Raw genomic sequence first — 13,908 nt, 5'->3', positions numbered from 1 at the left:
CTCTCTCGTTGACTGCATGTATGGATCTACATTGATTGCAGTGACCCAGGAAAGCCACTACTGAGTTTTTTTACAAAATGCTGTCATCTTAAGTAAGATATAGACTTTTAAGTGATAGCAATTAGGTGCCTGTTACAATAATAAGACAAATAGTGTCACTAAGACCTTGAGGAGATCTAAGATGTCATGTCTGTCATTTTTGAGATGTTCTGCCTTTCCCCACCCAAGACCTTATCATATGAATGGATGGACCTTAAGGCAATCTCAGCATTACACCTTTCACTAACTCTTAATTAACACCAAGATCTTTCAATATCATACCTGTCAATTACTGAAGCTCCATGCTAATATCAACCCCATTATACATTCAGCATTTTCTTATTTCACTTCAGACTGCCTGAAAAACTAGTTTCTTTCTCTTTCTTACAAAATGTCCAACTTATTTTTCATATTTTTATTTGTGTAGATCTCTAACATAGGTTTTCATCTCCTTAGCTATTTGCAAGCTCTTTCGTTCTTTTAGACCTATTACTGTGACATTGAAATGATAAGATCAATTGCAGTTTTCAATAAGTTTTAGTCAGCCTGGAGGTAAGATTGGTTAGGGTAAGGGAGTGGTGAATGCAAATGTATTATTTATTCAAGATTTTGAAATTGAAAGAGCGAGAGCAACATTAGAGTTATCCGATGAGAACATTCTCAGATGCCATAGATTGACTGCTTGAAAAGTAGTTATTTTAGTTCTAATAATAATTTGCACTTGAGGCTTACTTCTGTGTCACATCTTCAATTGGATTACAACCTTAAAAGTTACTTCCAGTTATCCATTGTTTACAAAAGTGACATGCTGCATGTGAGAAAATATTAAGTAACAACGTTTACACAGAGTACTATGTACCAGTCTTTTACCATGTTAACTAATTTTAGTAAGCATATTTTAGACTTGATTATAACCTTTGTATATAAATGTTTTACGTCAAGCTGATCAGCCCTAATTTAAGCGCGGTAATGAGCCAAGAAGCTGTATCACACATGTTAAATGTGGGATTAAATCCAACAATTTCCAGAAAATTTCCTATGTCTGCAAAGACTTTGAAAATTATACTGTCTAATCTAACTACAAAACTAAATCTGGTGACTTTTATTTATCTCATAGGAGTGCAATTTCAAGTTGTTTATGTTGAAGTGGAGAAAGTGTGTTCCACTGCTGTCAGTGGTACAGATGGACAGAACACTGATGACTGTAATTAGATTGAGGAAGAAGAAAACATATGGGGGTTAATCTCCTCCTCAGCGTGGACTTTGGGCAGATCATTGGCTGACAGCGGACCCACAGGCTACTCCATTTAATTACGAGAGATGGCCCTTATTAGAGTTTGATTGATGGTTGGGCAGAAGTGGGGAATGGACAGTGATCCAGGGCATCCCGATAACAGCAATATCATGTGACTCAGCCAACCTCTAGATACGGCTTCTGATGTGGTTGTGGTAGTGGAGCAGGCACACAGATCTGGATGAAGAGCAGCCGGGCAGCTTTCTTGTTTTGATGAGTTAATAAGAGTGATCCACTGATGATGGTCACAATGACAACAGAAACAAGATAATAAATTGATCTTTTTCAAGTCTGGGGCACTACTTTCCCATTTACACTTATCAGGTAGCCTCAAAGTGTTCCCCAATTAACGATGGTAAGGGAGTACTAATTAAACTTTAAACTATTTTTAGTATTCACTTTCCCAATTTAACTCTGCCTCCATTCTTCAAAGTACTCTGCACCTTCTGGGTGAGTTCACAGAGATATTACACACCTTCCAACTCTCTGCCATTTAAGGGATACTCTTCTCCAACTGAGAGCCACAAATGCTGCAGACCACAGCAATCAGACAGCATCCATGGAGAGACAGCAAACTGACATTTTGAGTCTAGATGACCCTTCATGGATGCTGTCTGACCCACTGTAATCCACAGGATTTGTTGTTTTCACTACAGATTCCAGCACCTGCGGTAATTTGCTCATACTCTTCTCTAACACTGCTAACTCGGACTGGTGTTTATCGGCCTCAATACTTCATCTGGCAATTCTCCCTTTCCAATCCTTTTTAAGCTGGTATTTCTCTCCCGCTCTATCACTTTATTCTGTCTAAGTGTCGGGCCCTGGGTCAATACAGATGGAACAGGCACTCGCAGTGGGTAGCGGCCCTGGGCTGACGCACTGGGTGTAGAACTTCCATAAATTAGAGGAAATGCTGGCCTAAGTGTCAGGAAGAGGAAAGTATCCTATTTTTAGTCTTTTAATGGATTTATTTGAATACAGAATTTGAGCACCCAGTATGTTCTTTCATTCCCACCATAATACCTTAATAAATCAGTTAATGAGAAGGTTCCATTATAAAAATAGACATGTTGAAGTGCCTGTACCTAAGTGGTAAATTTGAAAGAACAATAGCTAATTGTAACTGAAATGTGTCAGACAGTGTAAAATGTAAGAAGGATCTTATCGAGTTCAAACTTGTTCATTGGAAGTCTACGTTCTTCTTCGGTCTCAATCGATCAACACAAAATTTCCAGCTCAGTTTTGAGGTCATTCAGGGGCTGTAAAGTTTCATTTGATGTAGGATGAATTAATTCACTCTGCCATACCTCTTTTTTGATACAAATTTCAGCACGTGCTAGTATCATGAACCTTGGTCGATTGTCAGCTCATCTCACCTCAGCTACTCCTCCTATCTTCAATCTCTCCCTCCTAAAGCCAAAATCCCCAGCTGCTTCAAGAAGGCCACCCCATCATACCTGTATCCAAGAAAACACATGCGGTGTGCCTTAATGACTGCTGGCTTAATGACTGCTGGCCAATAGGCCTAACTTCAATAATCATGAAGTGCTTTGAGAAGCTGGTCATGGCCCCCATCAACTCCAGTCTCCCAACCTGCCTCAATTGCCTTCAGTTTGCCGATTGACATAATAGGTCCACAGAGGATGCCATATCCCTCGCCCTGCACCCATCCCTGGAAAATCTGGACGACAAAGAAACCTATGTCAGACTCCTGTTTATTGACTGCAGCCTCACCTTCTACACCATTATCCCCTCCAGACTGATGTCAAAACTGTGTGACCTCGGTGTTGGCTCCACCCCCTGCAATTGGATCTGCAGCTTTCTGACCCATAGGCCAAAATCAGTGAGGATAGGTAACTGCAACTCCTTCGCAATAATCCCCACACTGGACATCCCCAAGGATGTGTGCTCAGCCCCCTACTGTACTCCCTGTGTCGCCAAACTCCGAATGAACACCAGCTACAAGCTCACTGACAACATCACTGCAGTGGGATGGATATCTAACAATGACGATTCAAAATAGAGGGCTTGGTGACATGGTGCAACGAAAACAATCTGTCTCTCAACCTTGGCAAAACTAAAGAACTGATATTTGACTTCAGAAAGAAAGGAGAAGAACACACACCCATCTACATCAATGGAACTGAAGTTGAGAGAGTGAAGAGCATCGAGTTCCTCGAAGTGACGATAACCGACAACCTGCCCAGGACGTCCCACATAAATGCAACAGTCAAGAAGGCACAGCAAGGTCTCTTCTTCCTGAGGTGGCTCAGGAAATTTGGCATGTCCACAAAGGTCGTTCACCAACTTCTACAGATGCAACATTGCAAGGATACTGTCTGGGTGCATAACAGCCTGGTATGGCAAATGTTCTGCCCAGGACCATAAGAAACCACAGAAGGTGCTGTGCACAGCCCAGACCATCATGGAAGCCAACCTTCCATCCATGGATCTATTTATGTGGCTTGCTGCTGCAGAAAGGTTGCCAAAATCATCAAAGACCCATCATACCCTGGTAATGAGTTCTTACAACCTCCTCCATCAGACAGAAGATATAGAAGCCTGAACACACTCACATGCAGGTTCAGGAACAGCTTCTAGCTGGCTGTTATCAGACTGTTGAATGGACTCTTGCCTCAAATAATGTAACCTGCAAAGTATGCCTTTAAGACTTTTGGATCTGTGCATCCTTTGTGATCTGCCTGTACTGCTCATAAACAGAACTTTTAAATGTATTTTGGTACATGTGACAATAAAGTCAATCAATCAATCTTGATCATGGGAACTGTAAATGCTGATGTTCTGCATGAATTATGTGGTTGCCAAATAAATGATTGGTCATCCAGACATCTCCCAAGGCATAACAGGTTTCAGCAGTTTACTCGTTCCTTGTTTCCAATAAGACTTAGAGCTATCCAATTTCCAACCTCCTGCCCTTAATCCATCGCCCTGCAAATGCTCACCACTCAAGTATTCTACAAATTCTTTTTGAAGGTTATTGTATAATCTGCTTCTTCCACCCTTTCAAGCAGCACAAGCTACAATGTCACAACCTACTGTGAAAAGAAATTCTCCTACCTCACGCCTGTCTCTTTTTCAATTACCTTGAATTTGGATCCTTTGGTTTCCAAATTTTAATCCCTGTAAATACTTTTCCTTATTTGCTCTACACATTTATGATTTTCAGCACTTCTATTAAATTTCCCGTGACTCTTTTCTGCTGTAAGAAGAACCACCCCAGTTTCTCTTGTCTTGCCACATATTTTTCAAAAGGTGTTGCAGGATTTCAGTTGACGATTTTCTTAACATATCACACAACCTTCAAATACCGGTGCACATCCACTCCTAGGTACAGGTCTCTGTCCCTACACTCGCTATAAAATTATACCATTAAGTTACGTTGCCCCACCTTATTCTTCTTGCCTCAATCTATGACCTCATATTGTTTGGTACTCAATTACATCAGCTATGCTAATAAAATGTGAGGCTGGATGAACACAGCAGGCCAAGCAGCATCTCAGGAGCACAAAAGCTGACGTTTCGGGCCTAGACCCTTCATCAGATGAAGGGTCTAGGCCCGAAACGTCAGCTTTTGTGCTCCTGAGATGCTGCTTGGCCTGCTGTGTTCATCCAGCCTCACATTTTATTATCTTGGAATCTCCAGCATCTGCAGTTCCCATTATCTCTGATACATCAGCTATGCATCTTTTCATTTAGAGGATTCTGTTTATGACAAGGAAAACCTTTGTAAAACCTTTTCGTACAGTCACATCATGTAACTGCATGATTTGCATCAACACATCTAAAAGCCAGCTCTTCCAGTGCTCGTCCGTCAATAAAATCAATTGGTAAAACACATTTCAACAGCCTCCCAATGTCTGTAACCATATGTAAACATTATTCAACACATTTCTAAGTTTTGTAACATCTTCAAATTTTGAAATATGCCCTAGTACCCATGTCCACATCATTTTTCCAAGAGACTACGGAAACCTACACAATGGTTAAAAATAACAATACAAGCAACATACTATACGCCAAGTCAATTATTTTACATAATGTCTCTACGTCAGAACTTGCCCTGAGCTACAGCCTCCTCCTTTGCATCATAACTATATCTTTTAAACAAGCTCATGTAAAAGGTAACTTATGCTGTTGAAATATGTTTCAAACCTATAGAGTTGAGGGAGAAGCATTAGAAGAACCAATTGTTTGATATGTTGAAGCAAATCATGCCGTTATATCAAGTGATTGTCAAAAGTTTAACAAGCACTTTCTTGTCATAAAATTGCATCCTTTACATTGTGGGCCTTTAAACACTACTTAGTTAATTTGACCCATATCGTTATCCTTCAAACTAGACTTTTGCAACAACCAATACATTTCAAGCAATGTAGCAGATTTCTAAGTACACAAACATCTTGTTACCTTGACAGTTTGCTCTTTAACTTTTTTCTTTGCATATATTCATAATAGTTTAATTATATTCACCAACTCTATTCAGATTTAGCTAAGCGTATAGGCTTAAATTGTTTGGCATTGTGTCTTATAATTCAGAATAAAACCAAAAAGTTAGCCTAAACTTTTCACTTTAAATTTAACACATAATGGAATACATCAAAAGGAACTGCCACTTCACTAGACTATATGTGATTTGAAGCAGTAATCATGTGTGTTTCTGAATGAGAAGGGAAGGAATAATGAGAGTATTTTCTTATTTCTAAAAGCATTTATACTTTTATACTATACTTCTCTAACATGAGGAATCATATTGCTTGAAAACAAAGCAGCAGGAAACACTAATCTGCATTGAGGAATTTATCTACTGATTCATATGTTGTTTGATTCAGTCATTACTCATAGTCTGAGATTATATTTGTTATAATTTAATTTCGGTCCCCTGACCATCAGCATGCAAATGTGTAGACAAGTATCATAAAATTAAATAATTCTTGATTCTAAACATTGCATTTGCCTTCCCACTTTATGTTGCCATATTGTTACAATCCGTAAAATTCAGATTGCATTATTACAATATCAAGAATTCTGAAGAAGTAACTAAAAATGTTCCACAGTTATAAGTATTATTAAATGTGATTTGCTCCATACCTGTTTTCCTTGATTGAAAAGTAACTGTTCTTTCTCCACCTAGAATGAACAGAAACAAGATTGAAACCAAATAAGTTGAATATTTTAACAACAAATACTTCTACTTATGTTATACTGTTGCATTCTACAAGTAATATGTTATATTGTTTTATTCATTAAGAGTCAGAAATTATAGTATTCTGCACATTTAAACATAACAAGGATGACACCACACAACTATTCTTCACTGCAGAAATGCTGATATAGCCATAATACAGATCATGATATTTAAATTTAATAGATTAATTTTTAAAGAAACTGAAATAAAAGTTACTTGTAGCGATGATGATCAGGAAATCAACAATTCTCATAAAAGCCCATTAATGTCACATAGGAAAAGCATTCTAGAGCAGCAATGTAGTTGACTCTTAACTGCCCTCAAAATGATATCTAATGGGCAAGGGATGGTGGCATTGTTAGAGATATCCACATCACATGAAACAATTTTTACAAGTCTGTGCACTGAATTGACAGTGTAACTGCATCACATGGAGAGGTCTGGAGTAATATACCAACGTCCACTCCAATATTTTATGTCTAAAAGTAAGATTATTTCAGATTTTTGCAATTTATAAGAAATAAGATGGTGACAGCAAGAAGGAACACTGTTGTGTTATAAGCAGTTCACAGAATGTTCACTGAACTGCAACTGAGTTGCATACAAAAATTTGAAAACACATACCAACAGATTTAAGAACTTCTTTCCTGCTGTTATCAGACTTAGGAAAGGACCTCTCTTATGTTAGAGTTGATCGCTCTTTGCACCCTCTCTGTAACTGTAACACCATATTCTGCATTTTGTTCGGTCACCTAATGTATTTATGTATGGTATGATTGGCTGGTCAGCACGCAAAACAATACTTTTCACTGTATCTCAGTGCATGTGACAATAATAAATCAAATCAAAAAAGTGAGTAAGTTGGGTCCATACTCATTGGAACTAAGGAAAATGAGAGATGATCTTGTTGAAACAAACAAGAGTCTGAGAAGACTTGAGAGGGTTGTTGCTGAAGAGTTTATTCCACTTATAAGGTGGCCAGGACTAAGGGGACACAGTTTAAAATTAATTGGGCAGATACTGAAAGAAAGAAAGGCAAGAGATGTCAAGTGAGGTCCATCTCAATCTGGGGAGCAACTCGTTGTCTTTGTTAGCTAAGTTCAGGGCATCAAGGTAAGATTCTTACTAGGGAGCTGCATTTTGCTTACAAATGGGGAATTGATCATTGCTTGTTAAGGGCCTTAATACTGGCACATCCCACCTCATTAATATGCAACTTCCTATCCTACTACCTGCTGCAGACAAACTAGATGCTGAGAACTCTCAATATGGAAGTCGGTGTGGGTGTATGGCAATTTCAACTCACTGTTTGATTTAAATGGCCTTCATGTTGGACACCAGACACCTACATTACAGGGCATGTTCCATGAGCATCAGCCATTGCACCCCATTGTTCACAGACAGTGGCATCCAATATGTGCCAGCCTGTAAGAAGCCTCATGGCACATCATCAACCCACTTTCTGAACTTCAACCTCAGGTTGCGTCTGTAATTACCAGTGTAACACTCCAGCATTGAGCTTACGGATATGCAATCACTTCAGGGACTGGATCAAGTTGTACTCAGGGCTGCTTTTCTTCTTTTGGCTGTCACTTGCCCTCTTAGTGCTCACTTGCTTTGAGCCTACATTGATGCTCACAATATCCATGTTTTGTCTTCTGTTTTTGCACCATTCCCTCAGTCAGGAATACCATGACTCATAATCCCGCTGTATTACCTAGCATAAAGCCAGCTTGTCACAGTTGTCAGCAGGTCTCAGTCAAGGGACTTAGTCATGAGTCAGGAAATCCAAGCATAGAGGTCAAAAGCAGGCTCCATTACCAGTCAAAGGACTTCGACTAGGTAAGTCAGCCACTCGGAGCAGTCAGTCAGGATTATCTCCTCTTGAGGAGTGAGGACCCAAATTTAGGGCCCATCACATGACATGACCCTTTCTGAATTACCTGGACTGTTTCTTCCCTGGAATGAGAGACAGGCAGGTATTAAAGAAGACGAAAGCTGTTATTTGTGGTGCACATAGGGAGGTGTTCTGAATAAGTGTGCAGACAACACAAAGGGCATGCAAGATTAGTGGTGTCAGGGGTGGGGTGTGTGACAGTGAGTGGGGAAGATGTTATATGCAATAGGAAGAGCTGTGTGTGCAGAGGGAGGGATAGAGTGAGTGTGAGTTTGAGAGTGGCACTTATTCTGGTGAACTGGAGAATATCATTGACCTCCTTCCCACGTTATTATGCACTCCTTCTGATGGCTGGGGCTGCACTGGCCCAGATGGCAACCTCAGATCAGCCTGGTATGGTCTGGTTTTGTGGTGTCCACTGCTGGTACTGGGGCAAGTGGACATTCTATATCTGCACCACCTTGTCCCTGCCACAAAGCAATTTCTCCTTGCCTGCTAGGTCCAGGGCAAATATCAGGACCCTGTGCAAGGCAGCTCCAGACTAACAGTACCTCTCCAAGTGCACAACAGGATTTTAAAGATGATGTTGATGCCAGAAATGCTAGTCCATTTGGAATGTCCCAGCATGGCAAGTTGTTCTAGATATGGCAATTCATAAAATGAGGTTAGAATCTGGTGAGTGGGATGTCTTAGTGGTGGGGTAGGTACTAGATGAAGTGAGTCTGGTAAGGTATGGTGAGCGGGGCCAGATTCACTCTTAGCTCTTTTGTGCTCTTATTTATTGACCATGTGTATGTTAGTAAAGGCAAAACATTTTTATGGATTTAACACTGAATTAGATTGAAGAAAAAAAGCAACTCAAATTAGTGTCAGAGAGAGAAACAAAACTGAATGAATCATGGCAAAACAAAGTAAAGGAGTGAAGGATTATGGAGAAAAGGCAGGAAAGTGGAGTAGAGGATCGTCAGATCAGCCATGATCACATTGAATGGCAGAGCAGACTCAATAGACTGAACAGCCTACTCTGTTCCAACACCTTACAGTCTCATGATCTTGCGCGTGCTCCATCATTCAATAAGCTTATGGGTGTTTTGGTGTGGTCCTTAACTCTACTTTTGACTCCATTGTCAATCAAAAAAACTGTGTAATTCAATATTGAATATATGTAGTGATCCACTTCTACTGCTTTCTGAGAAAGAGAACTCCCTCCTCTGTCCTCTGGCCTTCAGTTCCAGGGGATTTGTCAGCCTTCAGTCCCATTATTTTCCCTGGAACAATTGTGATTATTTAAGTTCCTCTCTCCCTTTTACCTGTTGATTTTCCATAATTTCTGATATATTTTTTGTGTCTTCTACTCTGAAATAAAATACTTGTTCAAAGCCTCTGCTGTTTCCTTGTTTCACAGTACTAGTTTCCCGTTTCATTCTCTGATAGGCAAACACACTGACACTACACCACTACTCTTATCCATGATATTTCTCGCTAGTTTTCACACCCAATCCAATTTCTCTTTCTATTATTTTTTAGTTTCTAAATCTTCCCCAATTTCTAATACTAAACTTTGCAGTATGACACACCTGCCAGTTTGACACTATTATGTTCCTTAATTCATCATAGTTGGTGCAATTTTCTCACAGTCTTTTTCGATTTAATACACTTTATTCTAGTTATGAAATGTCTCATTAAACATTTTCCAATGTTTCACAATAATTTTAATATTTTAACTTATTTTCCCTGCCTACTTTACCAAACTCTATATTCACACTCCTGTGATGATTTTCAGTTTATGATCCCATCAACTAGTTTCAAACCCAAATTTTCACCTTCAAAATGACTGTGAAATTCTATCATGTTGCGATTGCAATTACTCAGAGGATCCCATTGTGTGAAATCGTTTATTAATTGGGTAAAATTATTATACAATTTCAAGTCTAAAACAGCCTGTTAGGTTCTAAAACATATTGTTCTGTGAAACTGTCCAGAATATTCTGTATAAACTCATCGCCCATTTACAAATTTGATTGGTCCAATCAATGTGAAGATCAAATTCACCCACGATTAGTGCGATACCCTTGAGAACAGCTGCCATTATATCTTGATTTATATGCAGCATAAATTCTTTCAGTGGGTCTATAAACCACTCCCAACAGTAATTCTTTCCTTTACTAATTCTTATCTCCATCCAAATTGATTGGACATTTGATTCTCTGAAATAAGGCTATTTCTCACTACATATACAGATTTAATCCCATATCACTTTTCCTCTTTTCGTGTTCTTCCAAAATACAAAATAACTTTGATTGGTCAGGTCCCAGTGAGAGTAACCTGGCAACCATGTTACCAATGGTTATTATATCATACTTGTTTATTTTAATTTCTGCTATCAATTCACACATTTTACTAAGAATGCTGCATGCAGTCAGACAAAAAGCCCCTACTTCTGTATTTTTAACAGTTTTCTTTATCTGACCTTATTTGCTGGTGCACTCTTATCTCCCTACACATTGTCCCATCTCACTCTAGAGATTACTACCTAGGTCGCTGCCCTGTCCTGTGGCCTTATTCTTTCTGTTTACTTTATCAAATCTCCCCTTATGTGGATCTTCTCCTCAGACCTTCCCGACTCCTACCCCACACCTCCCATGAAGTTCTACGTTTGGCTCCCACCATCTCAATGCTGGCTCCAGATCAATGGCTTTTACTTGCTGTTGCTCAAATTCCAGGTTTCATCTTATTTCCTTCCTGAACAAGCTTGGACTTTGCAACATGCTCTTTGCCATTAATACCAGTAGTGTTTATCCACAACACAGTGACCGGAATACTAATTGGTCTCAAAGGGGACTAGAATTTGTCTGGAATGCATAATTTGACTTTGTTGTTATAGAATAATTTTGTAGCTGCTGCCTAATACAGTAGCTGTTGCTGCAGTTAAGGCATACAATCTGGCCTGCTCCGTGGCTGCAGATGCATATTAAAGTAATCCTGATGCTTCTCTGTTCAGCTACAGGAGCATCAGAGACACTGCTGCAGAGCATGAATTTTCACTTCATATCTCTGTTTTGTTATTGGGAATAGTAATTGGAGGCTGAAATAACAGTTCTTCTGAAGCAAGTTGCAAAGGCTATGTGGTGGCAATTGCTAGCTAACACAGTGTGAATGGAAACTTTAAGTCCAAGAATTTTCCCAACCCCTGAATGACATGGGTAATGGCCAGTCATTTGGGAAGAGATGGTCGGATTGGAAAAACAAGTTTCTTGATGTCAAGGAGAAATTAAATTTTCCACCAAAGGTTTTAACAGTGGAACAAGAATCTCGCTGGTGAACTACTTTCTTGAATGCACTAACATCTCATTAATACCTGTTCTTGTCTCATTTATATCCATTTTTACTATTCCCTCACACAGTAGAGAGATACAGTTAAAGCTCCTGACGTGAAACCTGCAACGGAATCCTGGTGGCTGCAGTAAACTGCTTGTTCCTCCAAATCGTCATACTGGTCAGCAATGTCTAACACCTCAAGGCACAGGTAGCAACCATCTGCAGCCTTCTCCCCACTATTCACCCTGGAGGTCGGCATCACTACATCACCAAGGCATATCCTCAATCACTTAAAATACAGTTACCTACTTCAATGCAGCACTTTGGAGTAGACTGATCCCTTGCATTGCAATGCTGTTAATCAGGTCAGGCATGATTCTCATGCAAAGAATGATGTTTCCCAGGTTCCTTCACTTCCTCTCTCTTAGCACTCATTCACTCTGCACCTACTTGGGTGCTTAACAGCATCTCTGCCTTGTCTTTTTTGCACATTGCCGTATCATTAAGACCTTGCAGGCTCATACTTTATCTTGCTTTACCACTTAGCACAGGTACAAAGCAAAGTATCTTGTCATGTTTGCAAACAGTCAACAGTCAAGGGGATAGACAGGTTCCTTAATGGCAGCATGCTACTCCAATGTCATACCTACAGCATATGCCAGAAAATTATGCAGCTGTCACACAGCATGCACTTCAACCAAATGACTATGTCTGAAAGACTAAGGGGAGTAGTCATCAGTCAGGTGAAATGTGACTGTTATTAGTTGAGGATATCAACATTATAAGTCAAGGACATTGCCCAAGATTAGCCCAATGGTTCAGTTGGGTGCTTTGTGTAGATGGGGTCAGGGGTTCCACTTCATTACAGTCACAGTAGAAATCAATTAGTCCTGAACAATGACAAGATATTGTGCTATGCTGGGCGTTTAGGGAAAAGCAGTGCTCATTCTGTCAGAATTCAAATATGGTGAGGGGCTAAAGACGGACAGCATGTGTATCTTGATTTTTTTCAGCTGCAGTTACAATGACAGGTGAAGGGACTAATTAACAACACATTTACAAATGTGAATTCCTATTTGCAACAATGTGTCATCTGTCGCACCTACACGCCCTCAGAAGCTTTTCTTTCTCATTTCCCTCTCAATAAAGATACTCTGAAGGGCAATTCGAGAGTAGCAGCTGCGCTTTACTTGGCACTCGCAGTGAAAACTCCAGAAAGTCCTGGCATTGCTAAATATTCCACTGCTGACAAGCACAAGATAGTGTGACAGCAGGACCGTAGAGGCAGGTTGCATTCATAATGAGGTGAGCAGAGGAGAATTGTATGTGATAACTGTCTAAAGTTCTGGGACAGAAATCCTCCATAAACCTACAGAAACTGAAACTTAGCCAATTTTTGTTAAAATTCAGCCTATGGTCTTCATTAACCACCATTCCCACCATCATCCCCCAACGCCCCTTCATTTGGATGTTCACTCTTCATTTTAAACTGCTCACATTTATTTATTTACCAACAATATAAACATTGGACAAATGTTTTAGATCTACAAGATGTTATATTGGAAAAGTAATTCTCCAATGTATTTGTGATGAGAATTTTAATAATGATTGACAAACACACAGAAAATTTTGGGGTACATGACCCTGTTTTAATTTTTTCCTAATATCACCAGGTTTCAGTTTGCATCTCAAAATTTATATTTATGATCACTGTCTAGTTGACCCACATACATGTGCAGGAACTGCTTCCTTCATGTTGTGACTCGAAAAAACACAGTTGTGGAATAATTCAAGAAAGTATTGTGTCGTTTGTTGGACACACCCAAAACTCATAATGTTAACACTACTGCTTTCAGGAGAACACAGAGCTAGGAGCTTTTCAAGTGTTTACAGTACTGAGTTTAGATAATGTACGACAATCCAATTCCAGTTCAAAAACATAACAGGGCTTAACACTGGTAAAAAATTAATTAGTAACTACTACAGAAAAGCACATAATACATTCTATTCTCCTTTCCTTATTGGACTAATGTAATAGAAAATAAATAATATTGTACAGAAAGCATTTTACTTCAAAGCTAACCAATGAATTTAGCTAAACTGTGTCACAGTTTTCAAGGTTTTGCTCAGAATCTTTTGTGCGTTTCCTGGCAC

General features: G+C 39.4%; 1 protein-coding gene across 1 annotated transcript in view; it reads right to left on the bottom strand.

Annotated features, from left to right (window-relative positions):
* The window catches only part of fgd4a (FYVE, RhoGEF and PH domain containing 4a), a 206,416-nt gene that overhangs the window by 166,637 nt on the left and 25,871 nt on the right, over positions 1-13,908 (bottom strand). The window contains exon 2 of the mRNA XM_048548477.2: positions 6,443-6,481. Within this exon, the coding sequence (XP_048404434.2) occupies positions 6,443-6,481 (39 nt within the window). The remainder of the gene's footprint in view (positions 1-6,442; positions 6,482-13,908) is intronic.

Source organism: Stegostoma tigrinum, chromosome 18, assembly GCF_030684315.1.
Source record: "Stegostoma tigrinum isolate sSteTig4 chromosome 18, sSteTig4.hap1, whole genome shotgun sequence".
Classification (NCBI taxonomy): Eukaryota; Metazoa; Chordata; class Chondrichthyes; order Orectolobiformes; family Stegostomatidae; genus Stegostoma; species Stegostoma tigrinum.
Note: the sequence above shows the minus strand (reverse complement) of the source record. Positions and strands in the feature narration are given on the sequence as shown.